Source organism: Bufo bufo, chromosome 7 (genome assembly GCF_905171765.1).
Source record: "Bufo bufo chromosome 7, aBufBuf1.1, whole genome shotgun sequence".
Taxonomy (NCBI): Eukaryota; Metazoa; Chordata; class Amphibia; order Anura; family Bufonidae; genus Bufo; species Bufo bufo.
The window spans coordinates 53,009,874-53,037,842 of NC_053395.1; the positions used below are offsets into that span (position 1 = coordinate 53,009,874).

Here is a 27,969-nt window from a genome sequence, read left to right on the forward strand (position 1 = left end):
AGTCACTGTATAGAGGCGTCATTCGGTCACTGTATAGAGGCGTCATTCGATCCAATATGGTGGTGTTATCTAGTCACTGTATTTAGGCGTTATCCAGTCATTGTATGGCAGCATCATCCAGTCACTATATGGCGGCGTCATCCAGTCACTGTATGGCGGCGTCATCCAGTCACTGTATGGCGGTGTCATCCAGTCACTGTATGTAGGTGTTATCCGATCCCTGTATGTAGGCGTTATCAGGTCATTGTATAGTGGTGTTATTATTTGGTCGAAGAGCTCAAATATTTACAGTGTGTACTGTAGATTCCAGTATATTATGCTGTAGTGTGGCCTGTATTTCCCAGTAAAGTAAATGAGCTTTGTAGAACACAGTCCACACCACTGACCACCAGGACCAGCCTTTTGTAATATAGCCTACAGTACATGCCAGCCTTCTCTGCCATGTTGCTCCGCTGTGTACTAATGCTTATTTTGGCACACTTAAGCTGGGTTCACATCACCTTTTCGCCATGCGTTTAACATTTACAAAAATGTATACCTTAGCAGATGACTCAGATTGATGTCATACAGTGGCATATATAGGATTCCATTGAAAAAGAAAGTACACTTTTTTGCTGGACTCAGAAGCGTGGTGTGCAGCGTTTTTGTATCCCTTTTTTTCCAACGCATACGTCAAACAGATGGTAAAAAGGTGATGTGAACCCACTCTTACATATGCACACATGCAATGCCAGGATGGTCATGAAGAGGGGGCCCAGTCAGTTCTAGCTACGCCCATGATGTGAAGTATGCCAAGAACTTACCAGGATCATCAGAGGTTGAATCATCATCTGAAAATGACAAAGCATATAAAGAAATAATTATCACCCTGTTCTAAAATATTTGTTATAATGGATTGTATGGATATTGGATAATCCGAGTCAGGCCCCAAACTGAGTTTAGACTTTAGTTAAAAAAAATTAAATAAAATAAAAAAGTCTTAATATATGTAACAAAAATCCTATAATTACATGAAGTCGCACATGCAACCTTTGTAGTGTTTCTTTCCACATAGGATGTAACTTCAGCAACAAATCCACAGCAAAAGCTGCATGATATACATCTATCCATGGTGGAAATCTGTAGCATGCGCTGAACAAGTCAATTTACTAGTGATGAGCGGCAGGGGCAATATTCAAATTTGCGATATTTCACAAATATTTTGTAGAATATTCGTCATATATTCGCAAAGGCGCGTGGTGACATCATACGTCGCCGCGCGAGATTTCGGCCGAGATCTTCAATCAAGATGGCGGCGGGCCCGTCGCAAGCCAATGGATCAGGTAAGTATATATTTTTTTTGCACTGTTTCAGGATAAATCGATTCGCTACCACAAAGCATTAGGAAATTTAGCTTCACAACAAATCGAATTTATCCTGAAATTCGGATCCACTTTGTGGACTCTATTCTATTCGCTCATCACTAGTATTCACAGATGGGTAGTGCTGCAGATAAGGAGTCCAAAACGCCATTTCTTATTTTTCTACTGCCCACTGTTCCCCCGCTGTCAGCACTCAAAGCTGCGCTGAAATGCACAGTCCGGACTGCTGTGCTGTGCTAACATAATGGAGAGGACTCACGTGAGCATGCACAGCAGTCCTGACAATGTATTTCAGCAGAAGAATGGCAGGTAAATTATTATTTTTTTTGACCTGGACTCCTTATCTGCAGTACTACTCATATACAGCGGGTAATAGTCCAAAATTGTGGTGACAAATTCCCTTTAAAATCACATCCATTTTGCCCGTGCCAAACACAATTCTGTGCCAACAAGTCAGCAGTGTTTTAGGAACATACCCTTACTGTCCACAGCATAGCCTGGTTTAGGGCTCCACACCAACCCTCCTAATTAACATCACAAATACGGATACCAACCGTGGGCATTCTGGATTTTGCAGAATGGAACGTCCAGGCTATAATAGAACAGTGAAACGGACAAGTATAGGACATGTTCTATTTTTTTGCTGGTGCTGCGGAATGGGCATACAGATGCGGACAGTACACGGTAGTGAATGGGTCCGTATCCGACATCAGTATTACTGAACTTACAGTCATGGAGCCCTTTGTAAAGGAAATGTGTCACTAAAAATGTTATCTGCCAGTTAAAACCAGATTGTAACACACATCCTTTTTTTCTAATCTGATTTTATTTTTGATTGCAGATTTTTGAATTAATTTCTGAACCTGATTCTGGGGGCGACCATCTTGCCTGAGCTGTTCTTAACAGCATTTAGAAAGCATTAAGAAAACTGCTTTACGGCAGCCCCATGGGTCATAGACACAATGGTCAGGAGGGGACCTCATTGACTTCTATGGGAGAGTTTTCTAGACATGCTCTGTGACCTGTGCAGATGTCATTGTACAAGGAAAGAATAGATAAGATGTGACAATTGGCTATTGTGAATGGTGGATCCTGTCTTATCTATACACAGAGGTGATATCTGTACAGGCCGGATTAGAATGACAGATAAGCTGGTAACTGGATTAAAGTGATCTGTACAGACCAAGAAGTATGTGGCCAGTGCAAAAACTGCAGGATTGTATGCTTTTTTTTTATATAGATATTGATATAGATATTATTGTTTAAAAATATGTTTACATAAAAACATGATTTAAACAATAGATCATTTTCCGAGGACACCTTCCCTTTAAGGCCCCCACAGCTGACTGCAGACGACTTACCCAGCCTCTGAACTGATCACTAAAAGCCAGAGGGGAAATTCTCTTTTGATCATCATGTTATCAAAGGGGTAACAGTTGCCATTGGAGCTACCCCCAATCCTGGCTGGAGAGCTATAGGCTGCTCTAAGAACCCATGCTGCTAGTTACAGTTCGTTCCTACAGCAGGAGTGCTCCCAGAAGCAGCTCAACAAAAGAAAGCGCGGGTAGTCATTAAGGGGTTAAATGCTGATTTTGTAGAACTTTGTGTATTTGTATATATTTTTTTTCAGACCCTAACAGTGGTGTACATAGAGAAATAAGGGCCCCATCGCAAGGATCAAACCAGGCCCCCCACACAGGACAGAAGGGTTCCTGCCTAAAGCCTTTTCAATGATCCATTTTTCCACTGCCTCATTTGCTAAAAGTAGTTTAGAGGGTAGAGTCCTGACCAAGTTTCCACCTCCAGTAGAGGAGGAGATAATCCCAACTAAGACTGGGCCCCCTCTTGCCCTGGGCCCCGCAGCAGTCGCCTGGTCTGCCGCTATGGTAGTTACGCCCCTAATAAATGTAACAGCTGGTTGTGATCAATGTAATTTTACTGTCCAAACTGGGAATGAAAGTAAATTGAATATAAAACGAATTTTCTGACTTTTTTATTCTTTCATTCTTCTTCACTTGTTTGGAAGCAACTTAATTAGAAAGTGACTGCTCTCATTGGGCTCCTGTGTCTTACCTTGTCCATATGCTTTACTATACCTCACTACGTTACCGTTCTTCATTGTTCTGTGGGAGGTGGGCGAAGGGGATTTTAGAAGGGACAGAGGGATGTGAAAAAATTAATAAAACAAGAAAAAAAAATCTATTTTTAAAGGCGTTACTTTGTCTTTTAATAACACAATGCAAACGGAAGTAATACATTTATTTACCGGTGTATTTATTGTAACTGGAAAATGAAAATGTTATGGGCCCAGTAAGTGGATGCACCAGTCTAGTTAGCATAGCGAATATACTAATGAATGCATAAATTAATGAATAAAGACTTTAATAAATACGCTATTATTTATTTGCAAGACCTATAGCTTTTCCCCTGGTATCACTAATCTAGTTTGTCATGAATCTCAGTTGAAGAGAAACAGGCAGGTAAAATAGCAGATTTATTAATACATCTATATTAGAAGTAGTAAAGCTATTCATTTTATATATAATTCTATAAAATAAATTCTCCAGTCTTTTGTAAAACATGCAAATAAATAAATATAATAATAGCAAAATAAATGTTAAAATTATTTGTATTTTATTGTAAAAATAAATAAATGCATTATAATTGTTATTTATGGCTTTGAAGTTCAATTTAACATTTATAAAGGTTTAGTTTTGGAATTTTTTTCACTTCCATATTACTAGACCTAAAGGGGTATTCACATCTGAGATATTTATGACATATCCAGATGGTTTGCCACAAATCTCTGATAGATACGGGTCCCACACTTTCTCTGCTGTTTTCCAAACTAGAAGTCAATGGAGAGAGCCGTGCATTCACATCAGCCACTACACCAGGGAGGGCAGGGGTTGGAGGACCCCCATTCTGGAGATAGGTGTGGGTTCCAGAGGTGGGACCCGCATCTATCACACTTTTATCATATATTCTGTGGCTATATCATAAATATCTAAGATGGGAATACCACTTAAAGCAGGAGGGCCGCAGGTTGGGCATGCCTGCCTTAAAGGGTTTCTGTCATGAGAAATAACGTTATGTAGCTGACTGTTATTAGCGATGTGCTAATGTCAGCAGTACATCACAGTGTGCTTTATAACCGCCTGCCTGCCGCCGTTCTCTTAAAATAAAGACTTTTAAAATATGCTAATGAGCCTCTAGGTGCTATGAGGGCGTTGCTTCATCTCTTAGAGGCTCGGTCTACGCACCCTTTGGCACGCCCAGGTCCAGTTGATTGACTGGCGAGTTCTCCTCTTCGTCCAGTAAATCCCGCGCCTGCGCCGTCCCGTTTAGTATTCGGCGCAGGCGCAGTGAGCGAAGGACGCGCTCCTGCTGCTGGCCTCACTCACTGCGCAGGCGCCGTCCAGTTTGGTATTCGGCGCAGGCACAGTGAGTGAAGGAAGCGCTCGGAGCGCTTCCTTCACTCACTGCCCCTGCGCCGAATACTTAACGGGACGGCGCCTGTGCAGTGAGTGAGGCCGGCAGCAGGAGCGCGTCCTTCGCTCACTGCGCCTGCACTGAATACTAAACGGGACGGCGCAGGCGCGGGATTTACTGGACGAAGAGGAGAACTCGCCAGTCAATCAACTGGACCTGGGCGTGCCAAAGGGTGCGTAGACCGAGCCTCTAAGAGATGAAGCAACGCCCTCATAGCACCTAGAGGCTCATTAGCATATTTTAAAAGTCTTTTTTTTAAGAGAACGGCGGCAGGCAGGCAGTTATAAAGCACACGGTGATGTACTGCTGACATTAGCACATCGCTAATAACAGTCAGCTACATAACGTTATTTCTGATGTCAGAAACCTTTTAAACATATTTTCTGTGATTTTCTGAGGTGGGAGGTGAACCAGCCTGGCACTTTCCGGTAACAGTTTAATACTCACTTGATACACCTATGGGACCATAGGCCAAAACAAAAGTATTTTCATCACTTTGAGGAAAACTTGAGCGGAAACCAGAACATGACTACAAAGAAAACATGTTATAATTACCTATTAAAATTATATAAATCAAATTGAAATATCGTAATGAATAACACTTTTCTGGTAGAAATATTTGGGGTCATATATCAAGCTGAAATACGCCTAAAAATCTGCAACTTCTCCCCGCTCACGGCAGGTCTGGGTGGGGAAGGGCCGCTAGGCCCGTCTCATTTACCATTTTCTATGCCTGTTCGAGGGTCGAAAAAGGTCTAAATGTAAGGTAGCTCGGAAGCTTCTTACACTTAGAAGTGGCGCTGGATACGCCGAAGGAGGCCTCTTCATAACTTCCCATTATTCCTATATTGTGTTTGGTCAAATTCAGCCACCTTCCAAAAGTGCACTTAAAGGGAAGCAATTTAGAAGAAAACATGGTTTTAACTTCTAAAATTCTTTCTGTCACCATTAAAAGGAGTTATCCAAACTATAAAACCTGCTCCCCAATGCCTGGGCCCCTCATATATATTATACTTACCCGGTCCCCAGCACCCGCGTCGCTCCTGATCCCCTCACGGCCGCTGCTGCATCTCATCATGGGTGACACTAGGGAGACTCATCCCCATCACAGCCTGCTGTTGGCTGCTCCCCCGTCGCCGGATGTTTTGATCCGCGAGATGGGGAGATGCAGCTGCGGCCGTGCGGGGATCAGGAGCGACGCGGGTGTCAGGGAGCGGGGTAGGTATAATGAGGGTCCCGGGAATTGGGGGGCAAGTTTTATAATTTGGATAACCCCTTTAAGGGGGGCTCACAGTATTAATTTATTATTGAATTTAAAGGAGTTGGCCCATTTCAGACATTGATGGCATATTGCTAGGGTATGGCATCAGTTTTAGATAGGTGCAGGTCTCCAGAACAGGGTCCCCAGAGTGGAAGGAGAGAAGCTGAGCATGCATGTCCACTCTATGTTCTCTATTATAGGCGTTTCAAAAATAGACAGGTGTCGGCTTGCCTATTTCTGACAGTCCCATAGTGGGAATGGAGCAGTGACTGCACTTGGACGGTGCACTCTCCATTCACCTGTATGGAACTTCCAAAAAACAGCTGAGTGCGTTCACTCCTTTATTTTACTCCAATAGAGATTAAGGCCTCATGCACACGATCGTGGTTTGGGTCAGCATCTGAGCCGCATTTATTGCAGGTCGGATGCCGACCCATTCACTTCAGTGGGGCTGCAAAAGATGCAGACAGCACTTTTTGTGCTGTCTGCATCCGCACATCCGTTTTGCGGCCCTGCAAAAAAAAAAAAAATAATATAGAACATGTCCTATTCTTGTCCGTATCAAGGATAAAACTGCTCTACTGAGAGCCGGAGGTTCCGTTCTGCAAAATGCGGAACGCACACAGCCGCCTTCCGTGTGTTGCAGATCGTTTACATGAGGCCACATGTGCAGTGTGCTCACCTTCACTTGGGGGACCTGTTCTGACATTGATCGCATATCTAGCGATTTGCCATCGACGTCTGACATAGGAATACCCCTTTAATGATAGCTGTATACATTTCTAGGCTACATTCTATAATCTATGGATCATTGAAGAGAAGTAAAGGATTTGCAGCTCTGAATCAGAAAGCTTGAGCTCCAACCCTATAATGAATTATTGAGCTATACAGTTTAGTTAGTAATAACCTGACGGTTATTGAAAATCCTTACAATAGAGAACCTCACTTACAGGTTTACACGTGTGTCTCGTGGTATCGCAGATGTTTGCTTCACAGTGCAGAAATACTGAGTCGTATTCCCCAACAAATCTGAACATCTGAACAGAGAAGCGTCCTTTGGTGGAGACTCCATTCTCCTTGACATTCACAGTTCCATCCCGCCTGTTAGGACATCTGTATGAAAGATAGTAATCAGATCACCTGCTGGCAATCTAGGGTATCTTAGTAGTAAGAGGGTTAGGCTGCCACAATCAGTGTCTTAATATTAACATTCACACACCAGGTAACACTGTCAGATAAGTCAGTGCCTCCATAACAGTCATAATCAATGACAGATCCTAAGAATGCTAGTCAATGGTGCCAACTACAGTGCAGCCAGTGCCCCAAACCACCTCCGGCAACCATGCCTCTAGAAATGTATCACAGTGCCGTTATAACATGGTCACCAACAGAGCCCCCATATAGTGCCAGCCACAAGTCACTGTATAGTGCCAGCCACAAGTCATGGTATAGTGCCAGCCATAAGGCTCCCATATAGTGCAAGCAACAAGACACTGTATAGTGCCATCCACAAAGCCCCCATATAGGACCAGCCACAAGTCACCATGTAGTGCCAACCATAAGTTATCGTGTAGTGCCAGCCAAAACACCCTCATAGTGCCTGCCACAAGTCACTGTATAATGCCAGCCACAAGCCAATTCATAGTGCCAGCTACAAGTCACTGTATAGTGCCAGCCACAAGTCAATATATAGTGCCAGTCACAAGTCACTGTATAGTGCCAGCCACAAGTCGTTGTATAGTGCCAGCCACAATTAACTGTATAGAGCCAGCCACAAGTCATTTTATAGTGCCAGCTACAAGTCACTGTATAGAGCCAGCTACAAGTCATTGTATAGTGGCAGCCACAAAGCCCCTACGTTCTGCCAGCCACAGAACCACTATATAAATTATTAGAGAACCAATATATTGTCAGCCATAACATCCCCATAATATAAGTGTGCCCTTCCTTACCTTTCCTTTTGTGAGACGCAATGACCTCTTTTACTTTACACTGTTGGCCATTGTGAGTAATGCAGAATGTTGTTATTTATTAAATATATATATATTTTATTTATTTTTTTCTTCTTCAAGCTAGTTATCTTGCTCCATTCATTCTGGGATGTCTCCAACCAAAAGGGAAGATAAAGAAAGACGCACACAGCACCAGTCACAGAGAGGCCAATCAGAGGCAGGCACAGAGGTCTCTTACAGAGTCAGCCATAGAGTCAGTCCCATACGGGCTCGCCAGAAGGATCCCTATAGCGCCAGCCACAAAACCACAATGACAGCTACAGGCAATCCATTCAGTGGCAGGCATTGAAACCCCAAATAGTGACAGCAAAACAGCCCACATACAGTGCCAGTCACAGAGAACCCACACGGTGCCAGAGACAGGGCCTTAATAAAGTATCAGCCAGGAGAATCCATAATCTTAACACACATACACTACATAAACCAGGGATTAGGTTGATGATGGTAACAGCTTCATAACATAGTTCAGGTCATAATCCTACATTTTTTAGACGTACCTATTTTTTATTATATAGTATTTGACCGGATCGTAGAAGTTCCTTGTTGGAGTAGCAAAGCAGTTCTTCATCAGCACAACATACTGATACGAGTTTTCACCTTCGAGATTGATGGCAGCATACAGGGTGGCTTGTGTGGACAGCATAATCTGGTCATCTTCATATGGGGACACGTAATTCTCATCTCTGTAGAGGACCATTTGTGCCCTGAATTGCCCAGTGCCTTCAATGTTCAAGGTCAGTGAACTGTAAAAATAGGAAAGTTACTAATACTGAACGTTACTAGAGGTACATTGGCTGAAGCATTCGTATACTAATCATCGAAACAGCCGTAGATGTATCTGAGCCCTGGAATCCATTAAAAGTCATCTGTTGAGCACAATGGGCATCTAAGTGAGTTTTCCAGTTTGATAAATCTCCCCCTTAGTTCTTAAAATCTGTGGCACATTAGAATGTACATCTTTATACTTACCAACGTTTCCGTTGGTAAAATTGGGGCATTTAACCTCCGCCCCTGAGGAAACCCCAACCCCCACTCAGGAACGCCCTCTTGTGGCCGGTGTTTGTCTTAGCTCCACCCATTTTCGACCCAGTACAGCACAAATTTGCAGAGACTGTCTCTGAAAATCAGGCACAGTCCAGCCAAATTCGGGGAAAGTTGGCAACTATGCGTCTTGTGTATAGAACATAGTAGGACATGGATATAAAATATGCAGAGGCAGACTGGCCCACCAGAGTACCAGAGGATCCTATGCTGGTCCCTGGCTGTGATACAATAATGGGCCCTGAAGGTCCAGAAGAAGACAACCCATTTTGGTGGTGACATTGGAGCCAATCACTTGTCACTAGAGTCTAGTTAATGTCTCTTGATTCACGTGTAGTCTTGAGGACTTGGTTTAAGGGAGTCTGTCACCTCCATTTAGCTTACTATAAACCAACACAATATACTTTAGCACACCTAAAGGGGATTTACCTGCATGTCGTCTCCATTGTAGCAGTGGTGCAGTGTAATTACAGCTGTAAAGAGCGTGCAGGTAAACAGCGAAGAGAACGCAGCTCCCACCTTAGTGCCGCAGCCCCTTCAAACAGCTGAAACTGATGACTTTAACACTACCTGGCCCCGTCTATCAAAGTGCGGAGGGCACAGCAGTTGCAGAGAGAACAGAGCCTCTAGGTGTAATGGTAACGCCCCCGTTGCTCCTAGAGGCTCATTTGCATATATTATAACATCATGTTTCTCAGCAATGCGGGCACATATGAACATGGCACCAACACGGATGTCTTCAGCTGCCAAGTACACATGTAACAGGTCAGCCAGTGTCATACAGTAGGTACAGATCTGCTGACAGACGCCCTTCAATATAGTAAGATTACAGTGGATCCTGATAGTAATGAGAACACATTAAAATGTGTGATTATTAGAATTTAAAAAAACTGAAAAACAAACCTGGAATATCTCAGGGGCCACAATCATTCATTCAGGGAAGCTGCCATTAAAGTAGTGTAGCCATTATTTTCAGACATACAGTGTGCTTTAGTGTTACTCTTACCTGCCGAGGTATTAAAATATAACAGAGCTTGAGATCGCATTACCTTACAATTGGTTTTAGTGAATTATCCAGAGTCAGCTGTAAATCCAGCGGATACGAGCAAGAAAATTCCAGTTGAACTTCGTAACTTCTTATGATGAGCTCGTCTGTACTCATTTGCACAAACATTGTGTTTCTGTAAGTTGCGTGTGTTTCATTAGTCTAAAAAGAATCAAAGTTACATTAAGGGACACCACCATCAGCATTCTTATCACATATTAACAGTCTCTCTGTGAATATTCTGTCACTTTTTTCTTTTTCTTTTTTTTACAAAAAACGGGTGGATAGTTTTCTGGATATAATTTTTTGAATTATACTTTCAGTCCTGGCTCCATAATTTCCTCCTTTCCATAGACTTCTTGCTGGGTGAGCAGCCTCGCTTGACTTTCTCAGTCAGACCATTCACTGCGGTCAGAGAGGGAAGGCGGATGAGAGCATCAGATATTACACTGATAAGTGCAGTGCTCTTCTGTGGACATCTGTCCGGAGAACAATAGAGCTGTTATACTGTTAGGGTACTTTCACACTAGCGTTATTCTTTTCCGGCATAGAGTTCCGTCCTAGGGGCTCTATACCGGAAAAGAACTGATCAGGCATCTCCCCATGCATTCTGAATGGAGAGTAATCCGTTCTGGATGCATCAGGATGTCTTCAGTTCAGTCTTTTTGACTGATCAGGCAAAAGATAAAACCGCAGCATGCTACGGTTTTATCTCCGGCCAAAAAAACTGAAGACTTGCCTGAATGCCGGATCCAGATGCGCAGATCGAAAAAAAGGTGAAAATAAATAAATGCCGGATCCGTTTTGACGGATGACACCGGAACGACGGATCCGGCATTTCAATGCATTTTTCTGACTAATCAGGCATTTTTAAGACTGATCAGGATCCTCATCAGTCTTGCAAATGCCATCAGTTGGCGAGGGAACTGCTTGCCGGATCACTCTGCCACAAGGGTGAAAGTACCCTTACCCTAAAGCAGGGGCTTCGTTAGGTCAAAACATTCGGTGCTTGAGCCCCGGATGTTTTGTCCAGTCCCCCGAATGTTATGCTGGCCTGGTAGAATTTATTTATTCTTTCATTTGGCTATTCCAGAGCCCTATAATATTAATTGGACCTGGGCAACCCACTACAGATCATCCCCCCAACCTCCTTGTACTTGTTCCGCTGATCCGCTACTTGCGGGCTGCGCGGGCATGAGTTCAGTCACTTCGGTGCGCAATCCCGTCCTGCAGCGCGTGATCCTGCGAGACCCGCTGCGGGAGGTCACGTGGGGTTGCCCAGGGTCCACTCCCATCAATATTAAAGGGCCCAAGCAAAGATTTCTGCAGTGGTAAGGAAATAAAACCTAACAGATATTGGAAAGTTACCGAATGTTGTATTATATAATGACTGCAGTCTGCAGTACCGCACTTCATTTGCGTAAACCAGAACACCCCTTTAAGCATGCCTTTAATGTGCAATTTCAACATGGTGGGTTTGTTTTCAGACCCTAGCAACGCCCTTGCCCTAAAGGTGGATTTACTTGGACCGATTCTGCAGCCGATTGTTGGGAAGAAAGCGTTCCTTCACAACAGTCAGCTGCTTGCTCAGTGAAGGAGACCACTGTATTTACATGCAGGAATCTCCTTTACTGTATGAGGACTAGGAATCGTTATAATTGCTATCCTTATGTTGAGACCACACGATCTGCTGCCCAGAAACTATGATCGGTGGTGCCTGCATGAACGACAGGATCACCCGATGAACGAGCATTTTGCTCATTCATTAGGTGATCAGCGGCACATTTTCCATGGGCAGATTGTCGGAAACAACCGTTGGCCGGAACGGTCGTTCCCAATAATCTGGCCGATTATTGGCTCGTGTAAATGCAGCTTAATTCTACTAATCTAACAGATACCATTTCTTCTGTGGACATCTTTATCTTAGCTTATAAACAGAATGTCATGCTGTTATCCTAATTCTAGTAATCTACTGTACTATGTTACTAACAGGTAACATCTTTCCCTTTCAGCAGCAGTAAACTGACAATAAGTCCCCTGTATATACAAGAAAGTTATCTGTCTGTGCTGAGTGCTACAGATTGACTATATTTTGTATTTCATTTTCTATGGTATGGTACTAAAAAAAAGAAAAAATAGTTAAAAATTCTTACACAAACAGTTTTCTATGAACAATGAGTTTACAATAAAATACCCCCTTCTGACAGAAATGTCCCTTTAAAGGGAACCTGTCACCATGAAAATGCAGTGTAATCTGAAACCAACATGTTGTAGAGCAGGAGGAGCTGGGAAGATTGGTATATAGTTGTATGGGAAAAGATTTAGTATAATTTATATTTTATTAATTCTGAGCTTTGAAGTCCAGGAGGCGGTCCTATCAGTGGTTGACAGCCTTTCCGCTATGACTGTGTACACAGAGAGAGCTGTCAATCACTGATAGGACCGCCTCCTTGACTTCAAAGCACAGAATAAACATGGATATAAATTACTAAAATACAAGTTTTACTGAATCTTTTAAGTGAATGAAATCTATTAGGATCTGTGTATGGGGTACAAGTTCGATAGTGGCAAACCCCCTTCAAATCAATATTGACTTGTGCATTCCAATGTTGGTACTGGTGCTCTGCTGCCATCTAGGGGCAAGATCTTGCATCTATTTCTGACATTAATTGTAGGAAGATTCTGGATGATGTCACTTCCTGGAAGGAACAGGAAAGTTCTGGCTGAGAAGGAGAGAGAGCTCAGAGAATAAGGGTGCCTAAAGTCCTGCAAGCTACAAATCAGTATAATATAAGTTGATCATCTGCTTTGAGAAGAGAAGCCTCCTCCAACAAGTGCAGACTACACACAGAGACTTTATCCAAAGCAGGCCGCACGTGGGCCTAATTTAATGCTATACACCTGAAACATCATCACTGCAGGAGATACATTCTCTGCCCAGGAAGAACCAGAGAGAAACCATAAAATTAAGTGTTGTGTTACTTGGCATGTTAGGGGACTATAAATACATATACATTGTGCACTGGTGGTGACTAGGAGTGCCTTGGTGGTGGATAAAGAACATTGAAACAATCTAGAGAGAGACGGTCACCATTGATAACTGTTTGAGCTACTAGTTTGCCTGTGTTCCTGTTCATAAAGAGGCTATACTAGATATCTGTACTGAACCACTTGCTGAAGAAGTTCTTGAGTAAAAATATCCAGTTCTATCATACTCCACTGTGGTGTCTCTCTCTCTCTCTCTCAAGCTGGTGTGAACCTAAAAGGGATTACTACTATACTCCTAACATCTGTAACAAGATGGGTCACTTTAAAGGGGTTGTTCGGGTTCAGAGCTGATGTTCATGTCTATGATTGTCAACAGGGGCAAAGGTTTGTCACAGCATATGAATGGTCTTCTTGTTACTTCTGTACATGGGAGAAGATGACATTGGTGAAGTCTCTTTTTTGAACCTCTTTGCTTTGGCACTTAGAGATTTCTGTTACTGTCTCGTACAATATTCTATGCAAATGCTAAAATTGATATGAATCTGGGTGTGCTCAGAATGTCACATCAGATTTTCAATGACAGATATTTCTGAGCAATGCCAAAGGGGATAAAAAGCCCATTCATTCTTAAAATTAGGGGTGGATATAAAGCAGAGGCATCTCCAATATGATCTTTGTATGTTCAGAGCTCATTTGATGACCAAAAAATAGTCCCTCCCGCTAACACTATCAGCCATAGTGCACCCATAACAGTGACAAACACAGCTTCTCATAACAGTGACAGAAACAGTAGTTTCCCCTACGATTGTTTTAGTGACCATTGCCGCTCAGTTTACTGTACCTGCTCCAGTGCTCCCTGGTTCTGGCGTTTCAACCTTTCTGACCTCTCTTCACCTTCTCAGCGGTCCCAGCCACAAGAGTAGTTCTGCCCCTCCGTGCAAGTTGCGGCCTTCTTGCCAGCTAGGCCTCTCTTTGCCCATAGGGAGTGTTCCCCCCTCTCTCCAGCTCTTAAAAAAACTGTGCATACACCCTATTTTTCCCCAGCCAGTGGCTGACTACCCTGTGGTACTTAAGACAACTTCCCCTATGAAAAAGTACCTGAGCAATAGGTTCTAGTTCTCTAGTATCTTGCAAAGGTGTGCTGTTTCTTTGTTCATTTGCCCCGTACCAACTTCTGCCTGTTTCTCAGATTAGACCTTTTGCTGCCTGACCTGACCTCTGCCTGATTGCCATTTTGACCTTAGCTGCCTGCCCTGACCGCAGACTGTTTATAAGAGCACACAAACCCTGACTACCCTGACCTAGGCCTGGCCCTAACTACAGTTTTGCCTGATCCCTCTGTGTACCTCACCAAGGTCTCTTGACCCCTGTTGGTCAGCAGTCACTTGAACAGAGAATACTCCAAGAATGAGGCCTGGTGATTCCCCTGCAGCAGAGTCTAGATCCCTGTATAGGGGTAAAGGGTGAAAACCAGGGGGACTACTTTGACAACACCCTTAAGAGAATTCCAAAGCCAAATCTGTTCAACTGACACTGCATATCCACATCCACTTCATAATAATGACATTATCAGCACTGTTTTCCTGCTACCATTAGTAAGAAACACAATGCCCTTGCCACCAAAAATACTAGCAACACTTATCCAAGAAAGACACGCCACATTATATTCTCCGAATCTCTGTCGCAGGATGGCCCATCAGAAGGATGCGGCTGTCTTCTGACTGCCAAGTGTTTCTCTGTGGTTGGCAATAGCACTGTATGAGCATACGGTACTTACTGTCAGATAATTTCCACATGCTCCTTCTTGAAGTGGAGTAGAAGCTGAAAAGACACCATGGTTCTTCCACTCTTTATAACCAACACAGTTGCTATCTCGGAGGTGGATATTGGTGACATTAAGGTTAAGTTTTCTCAGTTGGCAGCTGTGGAAAGAAGCTGTAATCTCCTGTGTACCACACTCTAGATCAAGGCCCACGTCTTCCATATCTATACAAAGAAAATTTTAATAATGTGGGTTCCGTCACAGGAGCAGAAAAACTAAATGCAAGAACAACTGGATCCATCACAAAAAGCAACCAATTGACCCTACTGACTATAATGAAGTTTGGGAGGTTGCCATCATGGTGTCATTTTTAATAGAATCTGCAACAGAAGCTCCTCAATGCAGCCTTCAATGCAGATGTGTTCTCAGCCTTAGCAAATGCCAGTATGTCCTTTTCTATACCATAGACATACAGTATCTTTCATGTCCCCCCGCAGTCATTGTAAGCTCATAATTATTACATCCATCATTAAACGCTGTGGCAGAGATCACAATGACAGTCTTTATGCACGTATAGGTACTGATCATGATGAGACATCCTCCTGGACATTGAGTGTCTTTCAGGACTTCTGTCTCATGTAGATATTGCTATACCCATTGTAAACCTTCACAATAAATGCAGAGGACTGCTATCACTATGCCCATGATAAATTTCTATCATTGTCTCTTAAGGGTCTATTCACATTGCCATATTAAGGATCCATCATACGGCACCATTAGAAAAATATAGAGTCATACTGTACTTCCATATGCTGCTCTCATACGGGCTCTGTGGACTTTAGGCCATCTGCATTCCGACATATTACTACACATTCCTATGATACAAAATCATAAGGACTTTGCTTGGTACCGTAGGCTCTGTGACTTTGCAATGTGCATGAGACCTTCAAGCGTAACTCGTTTCAGTTAACTTCTGGTATCCGTTTTGTTGTTCGTAAATTGCAGAACCGCAAAACAAGGCTACCAGCCGTGTCCGTTCTGCATTTTGCCGATCATTACATCTTGCCCCTTGTTAGAAACTCCTATTCTTGTCCACAAAACAGGCCATACTAGGACATGTTCTATTTTCTTTATTTTTTGCACCTGTAGTATCTTTTACGGCCCCGTTGAAACAAATGCATCTGCATCTCATCTGCAAAAAATTAAGATCGGATGCAGACCGAAAATACAGTCATGTGAATGGATCCTAAGGGTGTACATGTGTGTCTACATGAGGAATAACACAGGTTCTGCCTATTATATAGCTTGTATCTGCATTTTATTTGCATTTTTGGCAGTTTTTGTCTCTACATTTCTAGGCAGTGGCGCACGAACAGCCGCTGCTCCAGAAGCAGAGCCTCTGCAGTTGTGCCGCTACTCGGACCAGGTGAAATGTTCAGCCCTGTCAATCAAGCAGCAGGGGGAGCTTCTTCAGCAGCAGGGACAGCCTCTAGCAGGTGAAGAACTCTTGTTGATAAGACAAATCGATTCATAATAATTTGCTCCTGTTCAGTGTGTTTTCTATGTTTTTTCTGAGCTGGTAAGCCGAGACAAGCTAAATTAATGTATGCTCACGGACTACACGTGGAGAAATAGGAGATCCTGCTCCTGAACTCTCTGTAGCTCAGAAGCTCAGAAGCAGCACATTCTGTAGCTCAGAAGCAGCAACATTAGTAATGGAGAACAAAAAACAGCAGCACTGAGCAGTTTAGATGTAAATCCAGCAGTCAAGTTAGACAGTAAATCACCTACAAACAAGCAGCAGTCTCTCTGTATAGTTTCTCTGCCTCTGCCTTGTCTCTTGCAGCCCCTCCCTTCCTAACTTCCTTCTCCCCTCCCATCTTCTAAGACTTTATGTAATCTGATACTTCAGTGAGCAGGCAGCCCATCTTCACTGAAGACGGATATGAGCAGTGACTTGATAGATAGAGAAAAGAAAGGGGAGCAGGAAAGGAGTCTGATATGAGGAAAAGGAAGCATCTTCTTCTGATATAGATATATTACAAAGTTTCTTATACAATTGCCTCTACTATTCATGTATGAAAAATGATGTAACAGTTACTCTAAATAAATGCAATTTAACAAAAGCTTGAAATTCAGTTTCACATACCATTGACTTGACGGCCATTTTTACAGACACATGTGTATTTCCCAGAATCCAGTTTGCATTCTTCATCTTCTGTACAGGGGCATATGTCTGTCATTGTAGCAGGGTCTAAAATATTGTATAGAATAGTATTATATTAATTGAATATTTTACAACAATGATATCCTATGTCAATATATCAATGTACCTGTGCAATAAGCTGAGATGCAGAACGGCACTCGATTTATATTATACACGTGGTATCCACCTGGACAAGCCTTGATTTGGACACCAGTTGACCAGTGACAGCATTCTCCACCCCAGTGAGCACAAGCTGTATAATTTACAATTCCTTCTCCTTCTAAAGGATGTTTCCCATTTATCCACATTGGGGCATCTGTATTGCACTGCTTTTCAGGCACACAGGTTTCTGGCATCCGAATTCCTCCAGGGCTTGTAAATCTGTACCATCCAGATAAGAGACTATCACATTTAGAACCATGACCACTATCAATACTTCTCCAAGGGTCATTGAGCAAGGTATAATTAGAACAAGGGTCGAAACAGGTAAAATATCCTTTAAACTTTTTACAGTCCATCCCTTGCCGACAAAGACCTGCCATACATTCATCCACTTCACACTCAAAGCCATTTCCGTAGTAGCCATATGGACATGCACAAGAGTAGCTGCCATAAGTGTTTGTGCATTGCGCTAGAGGATGACACGAAGTGAGATTTCGGTCAGAACATTCATCAATATCAACACAGATCTCGGAACGGTTTTTGGTGAATCCCGGGGGGCATTCACATCTGTATGACCCATACGTGTTTATACAGACACCAGAGCAGTTGTTGGTCCAAGAATAGGCACATTCATCAATGTCGGAGCATTTGAATCCATCGCCGATCAACCCATTTTTACATTGGCATTCTTTTATTCTTGAGGAACCTTCACAGGTAGCATTAGGGTGACACTTAGAGCAGCTAGTGGTAGCTAGGGGACAAAAAAAGGCATCAATGTCATAAAGCAAAATATTTTCCTGACATGGTTCTAATTGTAATGCATAATGTAAAAATCATAGTTGCTTAGTTAAAAATTTAAAGGGCATTTACACAATTTTTAAATAAAAAATATTATTCCACCTGTTTAAGATTCACATAAAAAAAAATAATGTGGTACTTTGTGGCAAAACTGTACAGGCACCATAATGGTCAGGTCTGTTTCAATCCAGAACTTGAAGTTGACTTACCAGAGATATTTGTTGCTGAAAGAAAAGTGAGACAATAAAATTAGATATCTGTCCATACAATAATGTGATTATGATTTATAATCAAAAAGATGTGAGGGTGATGGATAACCTCATTGGAATCACATTAGACCTGTTCACACTAGAGTCATGGCTTCATTTTATAATGGAGCCATGACCACGCAAATGAATCAATTCTCTTTAGGATCTAAATGGATCCAGACTGACCCTTTTAACTTATGGGTCTGTAGGGAGTTCTAGTATTTTTACGGCAAGACTAGTACTTTGGACTATGGTATTCTTAGTGTCAAAAATACTGGAAAGTCTGAAGAGAACTTTGAGACAACCCTGTAGCACATGTGTGAGCAAAGCTTTTTTGAAAAATTATAAGGGGCAATGGTATAAAAGAGGGCACCATGTAGATGGATGCCTTTAAAATCGTCAGCTTATTTCTACTCATGTAATTTAAAGTTGTTTTTTTACAAATAACCCATCTGTAGGAATCAACTACTGGGGATCTCACCAATTATTAGGGTACAGCCACATGGTCAGGTTTATGCATGCAGTTTTAGATGCCAAAACCAGCAGTGAATTCAAAAAAGGGGAGAAGTTGTATCTGTCCTTTATACTTTCTCTCCTTTTATGATCCACTCCTGATTTTCACTTCCACAACTGCATCAAGAAACCTGACCATACCCTAAGAATGGTGGACATGTGGGGAGCCTGATTCCTAAGCAAGCATGCACCTGGCACATTCTGTACAAGTCCATAGGAGATATGGACACAGCTAAGTGCTTAATATACGTCCTCCAATTAGCAGTTGACCATATTATATGGAAAAAGCGTTGAAGTACTCAGTGATGGATCTATTGGTCAGTCCACCACCTATCCAAGTAATGTATGTTATTTTTAAGAAAAAAAAATTAACCCTCCGGTTCAAGAAACCAAAATTTACAATAACCGGGGAAACAAATCAAAAACGTTCCTGGTGCCCTGCTTTTCAGCTGCAGATCTTTAAATCCTTGAGCTCCTCTTGTGCTATCCATGATGACCACACTACTTCTCAGACCACCTGATTCACACTGCAGATTTGTTGGTCGAATACACTTCCTGCTTGTCCACCCCTGCTCTTGGATTGGCCAGCACTGTTCACATGAGCAGTGCTGGTCAATCCAAAGTCAACAGGAAGTATCTTGGACTACCAAATGCACAGCATACATCAGATTAGAGTCTTGGATGACAGAAGAGGACCCTGGGAATTTGTGGATCTGTAGCTACAGTAAAAATGTGTTATTGAAATTTTTTTCTTGAACCAGAGGGTCACTTTAAATTACATAAAAAACATTACTACAAACCTATTAGGATATTTGAACATTATAGAAGATGATTCCCAGTTCTGGATCCCCCTCCAATGTAAAACAGTTGTTATGATAAGACAACCCCTTTGAGCATCGGCTATATATTATAAATATCATAAAAAAGGTTTATGATCAGAAGTCTGCCATGACTTATACCTATTAGTCCTTCCACCGTCAAAGAGTATCTTCCTTCACCGACACAATTTATTTTCCATGTTCCTCTACGGGGGTTCTTTACAACATACACAGATCCCCAACTTTCAGTCACAATTGTTTCCATTGCCACCAACTTAGCTAGAAAAAAAATTATATTTGACTTTAATAACTTTGGATTTTGCACATGAAGGAGGTTTATAAACCTTAAAGAGGTATTTCCATCTACGACATTGATGTCATATCACTTGGATATACTATCAATGTCAGATAGATGTGGGTCCCACTTCTGAGGGGTCCATGGGGTCAGACCCCACTGCTCATCACTTAATGGCTTATTCTAAGGATATCCTTTAGGGGTTGTCCAGTTTTATGTTACTGATGACTTTTCCTCAGGATAGGTCATTAATATCAGATTGGTGGAGGTCTGGCAATCAGCAATCAGCTATTTGAAGGGCCTGCGGTGCTCATGTAAGAGCTAGGTCCTCTTTAATGATTACCTGCTCCCCATCATCATTGTAGCAATGCTGCAGTGTAATTACAGATTCTTCTCGCATTCAAGTGAATGTGACAAACAAACAGCTAATAATTACATAATAATTACACTGAACTGCTACTACAAGGAGATGGTATGTAGGCAAACATTTAAGAGGACACACAAGCGCTGCTGACCCTTCAAACAACCCCATCAATCTGATATTGATGACCTATCTTTAGGATAGGTCATCAATATCATGAAGACAGACAACCCCTTTAAAGGGGCTTTTGTACAGTCAACACATATCACCTTTCCTTTGGATAGGAGAAAGGGTCTGATCACCAAGACCTCCATCGATCATGAGATCGATCCCAAGTCCTGATTTGATGTGAGCAGCAGTAGAGCATTTGCGCTCCATACTGTATTGTTGGTTTTTGGGATATACTAATCATCTGTTAATATAAGCACTTACCATTTGGACCAAGTATTGAGAGTGTAGAAAGGACTCCATCGGTCATCACTATGATTTTAGTGACTACAGCAGCAACTATAAATTTGCCAGAATTACTGCCATTAATGTATTCTGCGGAGAAGAGTCGCACTGAAGTATTTATCGGCCTTGAAAGCGTAAAGTCCAAGTAATTAAATACCTGTGAACAACAGGAGAATCAGTAAGAGAATAGTTAAGTTGTATCTGTACTATATGCTGTCTGCAGGGTGTCAAAAATATAAGGAAACAGCAAAATGATCCCTAGGAGAACGCATTGAGATCGTCCTTATTTACAGTGATTGAAGCACACGTTGGACCCTTGTTTAGCCAACAGCTATTTCTCCACCGGTGGCGGCTTATATCCCGTAAGAACAAAAGGATTGGACATTTCCAACTGCCACATCCTTCCCCCTGACATTTGCCATTGGAGAAAATTTAGAAGGACCTTATACGCATTTGACTGGTCATCAAATCCTGCTTAAATTTGTGGTTCTGGTGGAAATTAATCTAAAGTGTATGGCCAGCTTATGAGCGCTGCCTTCTCTGCTCTGTTTACCTGCTCATCACTGCAGATGCTACGGCGAGCAGGTGAACAGAACAGAGAAAGCAGCTCTCATATGAGCGCTGCCCTCTCTTCAAATAGCTGATCGTCGGGGGTGCCGGAGGACACCGGCTGATCTGATATTGATGACCTATCCTGAGGATAGGTCATCAGTAGTAAAAAGAGAAAAACCCCTTTAACAGTAGGACTGTAGGGAAGGGGGGGGGGGGGGCGGCCATTTCAATATTTGCCTTGGGTAGCAGAAAAGCTAGGTGCACCAGCGCTGAGTGAAGGGGGGGGGGGGCAAGCTGAACTCTTGCACCAGGGCCCATGAGCCTTTAGCTACACCCCTGTTCCTACAGTATGATCCAGTATGAGTACACTGTGAATGACACACCTCAAAAGAGAGTATGCCCTCATAATTTGTTAGAGTAAATTACAGTATTGTTATACTGCAAAGATCAGGATGCAAATGTGTCATTATGATGGCTAATTTGGCATAGTGGTGTAAGACTTAAATCATTTGCTAAATCTTTAAATTGACATGAAGCTTAGCATTATGTGTATGTTATGTACTATATCACCCAGTTCTCTTCTTTACCACATACCAATAATTGAACACAAAAAATACACTTTAAAAAAATATAAAGCAGTAGTATCTCACCAGATATCAAAACCGGGACTAAGCGAGTGCTCTAGCTGGTGGCTGTCTAAATCCAAGCTGGCACTCTCACTACCTGACAATGAGGTGTAATGTTTTAATGAGTAATATACTGAAGGATATGAACTAGGGAAATTAATGGATCTTAGTGTAGCTCCTTATTACATACAGGAGAGATATTGAAATTGTCGCCTATTCAATTATGTATACAAGTTTTATTATTAAAATAAACATGAAATAAATATGAAAAAAGTAGTTATAGCAGTGAGAATTTTTAATCCTATTAAACTAAGCATATTGCCTGGTAGGGTTGATCCTGGTGATTAAACAATGTAGATCTAAAGATTTTTATTTTTAGCAAATGAGGCAGTTGGAGCACCAAAGTACAGGCTGTAGCGCTTTGAGCACTGCTACAACTTTGCCCCTAGTGCTCATTACACTCCCACCTCCCTCCTCTTTGATTGACAGGGCTAATAACTCTGTCTTCTTGTGTCTGCACGGTGACTCACAAATAATCACTGCTGGTCCAGCGTTAATATATTATAGGGATTCATTGGTATAAGTGAGTTTTATCAAAATCATGAATTCCCCTAGCAATGTGGCAGTGAAGCCTCTGCAGCTGGGAGCGAGCACTGTGCAGGGAGAATACTTACCTTTCCAGCCAGGACATCCGCTTCCAGTTGGACTGACAAACCAGCAGCTTCACACACAGTGCAGGCACCATTAGATAGGGTTATAAGCCCTGTCATTTAAAGAGGAGGTGGGAGTATAATGAACACTAGGGACAAAGTTGTAGCAGTGCTCAAAGCACTACAGCCTGTCCCTTGGTGCTCCAACTGCCTGCTTTGCTAAAGGTAAAAATCTGTGTATCTCTACAATGTTGCAACCTACAAAAATAAATAAGGTATTGTTTTAATCAGCAGGATCAACCCCATCCGACAATATGCCTAGTTTAATAGGGTTGTTCATGCTGACAGATGCTTTTTTAATTAAGTATTATTGCAATATATATTCAATAAAAAAAAAATTTTTAGGTGGATTACATTTTTCTCTCTGGTAGCACCCCCTGCTACGCAGGGGAGGATGGTGTTCACAAGAGCTTATTGCAGTGCATCCTGGGAGATGCAGGTGCTTGATGAGCTGCTTCCCACACACAGAAAGGGAAGAAAGACCTCTAGGTATGCAAGTATAAAAAAAAGTTTTACGTTTGTGGGACAACCCTTTTAATTTATATACTTTGTAAATGTTAATAAGGGTAAGGGCTCACAGAGCGGTTTCCGGGCAGCCACAACGTGCCAATATGATTTTCATTGTAGTTTTCAAAATCATAATTAATGGCTGACTTAAAAGGCTTATCCAACCCCTATAAGGACCACCCCAATGCCCGGGCCCCTCGTACAAAATATACTTACCTGCTCCCTGGCACCCGCAACGCTCCAGATCCCTGCACGGCCGCCGCTGTTTTGATCCGAGCGACAGGGGGAGCAGCCAATAGCAGGCCACAAAGGGGACAAGCCTACCTAGCATCGCGGGTGACCCTAGGGAGGCTTGTCCCCGTCGTGGCCTGGTATTGGCTGCTCCCCCGTCGCCAGATGTTTTTATCTGAGCGACAAGCAGATGCAGCGGCGGCCGTGCAGGGATCCAGAGCGATGCAGGTGCAGGGGAACAGGTAAGTATAATGTATACGAGGGGCCCGGGCATTGGGGGGGGTCATTATAGGGGTTGGATAATCCCTTTAATCGCTGCTTTTTCTCAGCCTCCCAGAAGCTGCTCCTTGGAGCCGTACCCAAAAAGGTCTTGTACTTATTTACCTTGCTCATTTCTGAAAGTTTGATGTTAAACACATGGCCAAAGCTCTTGCTGGCAATATCTCTGTAGATTAAAAACTGGGGGTCATCTAAGCCTCCACACAGACCAGTGATCAAAAAGAAAACCTGCAAATGAGAGATAGTGGTTGTTACTGAGAAATATAATGGAAGAAAGCACACACAATTCTCAAGCTTGTTTTCTTGGAACTCTGGTGTTCCTCTGTTATTCCTCCTTGACATTTAGGATTGAATTTACCACTGTTACCATTCCCCTTATCAAAGGGGTGTGTCCCTACATAGTCAGCTATGACTGGGCTATTTCAGAATGTATAAAGACAAGCCCTAATCTGGTAACACCCAGTTGTCAATTTATTAATAAATTTCTAGGAGAAATAACATAGGTACAGCACAAGGCAAAGTTCTAAGAAAAGAAAATTGCTATTTCATGTGGAATTCAATTATTTTCTAGAGCAGACAGGTTAGGAGAGCGGACGGGTTACATTTGGGTTTGTCTTGTTACCTGGGAGTTCTTGGATGATATAAGTGAATATATGTTATTTATTAAAGTTTGATTGTTGTAGTCTTTTGCAGATGCATCTGTTAGGACCATGATGACCGAACGGTCAGGTGAAGCTTCCAGGCCCAATTCAAGACCTTCCATGGCCAGTTCCGGACAGTCACCTCCTCCACTTGCATATAGATTATCAAAGAAATATCCAAACTCGCTTCGTGAGCTAGTGTTTTTGGTTGGTCCAATCACTGAAACATAGAAATATAGCCAATGTTTAATTTCGATGTAAAGTTCTAACATATGATATATTTTAATTATCTTAAAGGCTATGGAGACCTTTAGGGGTAATTATTTTTATTGTTATTTCATAGTACCCTAAAGTCCTTTCTTAGGGGAACACTAAGCAATACCAAGGACAGCGAGGAGGCCGCTGAGCTCATTGGAGCACCTCTGCAGCTTCAAACAGCTGATCACTGAGGATAGTCCATGAATACAGAAGTTCCAGAAAACCCCTTTAAAGATTTTCAACGGTTTTTCCTCTACAACATTCACTTTCAGTGCATCTGAAAACTGTTACTTCCCCTTTCTCGATGAATCCAACAGAGAGCTGCTTTGACTGCTCGATCTGTACTTTACTATCAGCTCATATTCAGTTTGATAAGAATATAGCTTGGGTGTTTATGAGCTGTCAAGAGTTCAGAGATAAGGCTTATAGACTGAGCATTCACAGCAGCACTCTAGCAGATTTACTGAGAAGGGGTTAAGTAACAGATTGCAGATGCAGTAAAGGGGAAAGCTGTAGTGGAAAAACTTTAAAAAAAAGTTTTTTACTTCAATAGGCAATAAATATCCTCAGATTGGGGCACCCTATTGCATCAAATGCCCTAATAGGGATATAGTAGACAAATCCTGTGGGTCTTTTAGCCCCTGTTAGCCCCTGTCTGATGCATACGTTTCAGGTATGAGTGTTATCAGAAGTGTAATAATGTCATCGCTGTGACACATAAGTGATATCTTATGGCTAGGACATATGTAAATATCAGGGTACTGTATATTTCACTTCACAGATACAGTATGTATGCTACTGTAGTAAAAGAAAAGAAAAAAATGTAATAGTTAAAATCAGATATATTACTTGGATCATTAAACTCCACCATTGTATACGTGCAAACTCCACATGGAAATCGTGCTGAAACTCTATCAAGAAGCCAACCATTGACCATTTTTAGCTGGGTCAGATCATCGCTCATAGAACCACTTACGTCCACCACATATGTCAGAGAAGAGGACTCTGTGATAAAAAAAAGAAGCATAAAAGAGATAATCCCTCTTAATCAGATCATCCAGTCATACCTCTCTCTATTACATCTTTGTAACCTACTAAATGTACATAAGCATGAAGTAGGGGCAAATATAAGAATGCATGGCTGCAGAATCAGACTACACAGGGTTTGTAGTCTGTAACCATGGAAACACAGATCTGCATGTGAGCTGTTGACACCGAATGGTAAGAGATTGATTTAGTCAAGACTTTTGGCAAAGCTGGGGATAGTTTAATGAACGGCAATATACAGTACATTCTATTTTCACCCATGCATCACCCTCCCTGGCCAATCCCTTACATGTCTCTCAAGGGTTTTCATATCAAACAATCAATAGAAATTAGACACTTACACCCCCTACCTTCCCCCTGCAAAGATGTTCTACAGCAGCTGTGCAACGTACCATATACAACAACCAATGAACTGCTGCAGAACATCACAGAGGAGAAGTTGGGTATTCATGGCAGTTATTGACAAGAAAGTTCAGTTTCTTAAAGAAGTTTATCTGCAGCAGTTGTGCTGTATGCCACACACAGCCTGCCGGATCCACACTACCGTTTGCACAAGTGTGCTTCCGGAATTGCGCTCCGGCCCCATTAACTATAATGGGGACCGGCCGGAGATCCGGCCACAATACGTCAAACACGCCGAGAGGCGGCCAGACAAAAACCAGACAAGTGAATGGGGCCGGGCGGACTTCCGGTAGCACATCTGCGCAAACTATAGTGCGGGTCCGGCAGGCTGTTCCCCTGCCCGATCAGACTGCCGGAAAAGCCTAACGCCAGTGTGGAAGAAGCCTTACATATTTGTCTAGTGAAGCTCCTCCCGTTTTCCTACTCCACCCTCCTCCTGGAGTAAGATTGCTACTTTTTTTGCGACTTTTAAAAAAATTCTCAATGAAAAATCTGGAGTGAAACTCATTAACATAGTTAACCACAAACACCTTACCACTCACATTACAAAACTGGATTGAGTGATGTAAAAATGCAAAGTCGCAAAATTTCCAGCAAGCGAGTGCAAAAAAGTCGCTAAATTTTGCACAATGGCTGAAATTTTGCACATACAAGTGCAAGAAGTTGCAAAAGCCCTGTTTTTATGACTTTTGGACGCCAGAATTCTAGAGTGAAGATATGATAAATCAGGGCCATAGACTTTTCATAGACATTGCTGTGGAGCATTCCACATTCTTTTTAATGAACTTAAAGGCTATGTACACCTTCTGGGAGCATTTTTTTGTGATTGCAGTTTACTCATTTTGGGCAAAAAATATTTTTTTTAATTAGTCTTTATTAAAAAATAATACGCTGTTCTGTCTCAAAGGGTTAATGGTTTGTCTAGCTGTGTAAATGGAACAGAGTGAACATTCAGAGCCTGCTACTAGAGATACTCAAGGCTGCACAGAGACAGGGGTTCAACATTTTTAATAAATACCAATTGAAAAAATAATTTTTAGCTCAAAATGAGTACAATGCAGTAATAATTTTAAAAAAATGCCTCCAAAAGTTTACATAGCCTTTAAATTTAGAAATACTCAAACCTTCAAAAACTTAGGACCCTACATCCATAGCTGCCATATGTCTAGATATGTTAATATACATTGTCATTGTCTATATGTTATTGATTGGTTACTATATTGATAATATATGGATCTGCCTATTTGACATACCTGTATGGGATATGCATTCCTTATTTAAAGTGGTTGAATCTGCAGAAACAAAACATGATGTTTACGTGTGAACATGATATCAACATACATTTTATATGTTCAGATATTTGATCTCCTGCTTGCCACATGAATTAGTCAAATGAAGTTGTATGTAAAGTGTCAACTAGAAATGATGTTCTAGCATCTGGTTTCTAGTGTACCGATGGCGAGTTCCTTTTAGGCCCAGATATTGTAAGATTTTAACATTGACATACTGATAGTTGGGTACCTTAATTCACCAAAAATTATGAACACCATCTATTCAGTCAAACAAATCCTGGCTACCATAAACAGATTACCTATCTATATTGGAGTCTTAGCTCTCTGTGTTAACCGTTACACAAGGACAATATTTTGTATTTAATTTTCAATGGCATAGTTTTGCCAAAATGAAAAATAAAAACAGCCCAAAGTCTTTAAAAAAAATGCTGATTTAAAAAAAAACTTTCCTGATGGAAGTGCCCCTTTAAAGTTATGTCTAAAACTGATTTACAAATGTCTTTACATGTTGAGAGATATATCGTTCATACAACACATCCATGTTTCTCAGACTCCCTCAGATGCCCACAAAGCTGCCAATGTGGTTATGTTTGGTGACAGAGGATTTC

The 27,969-nt window shown here is 41.9% G+C and overlaps 1 protein-coding gene across 1 annotated transcript; it reads right to left on the reverse strand.

The window, feature by feature from the left end:
- Window positions 1-768: 768 nt before the first annotated feature.
- LOC121008748 (uromodulin-like) lies at window positions 769-25,617 on the reverse strand. The gene is made up of 14 exons (XM_040441444.1): window positions 25,470-25,617; window positions 24,344-24,582; window positions 23,827-23,949; window positions 20,796-20,973; window positions 19,849-19,986; window positions 18,338-18,352; window positions 17,296-18,081; window positions 17,112-17,216; window positions 14,978-15,186; window positions 10,217-10,374; window positions 8,624-8,869; window positions 7,065-7,227; window positions 5,301-5,382; window positions 769-830 (listed from the first exon to the last, which is right to left on the reverse strand). Exons 1-14 carry the CDS (start codon window positions 25,582-25,584, stop codon window positions 769-771), a joined length of 2,619 nt encoding a protein of 872 aa, XP_040297378.1. The 5' UTR covers window positions 25,585-25,617.
- Between the last annotated feature and the right edge of the window lie 2,352 nt (window positions 25,618-27,969).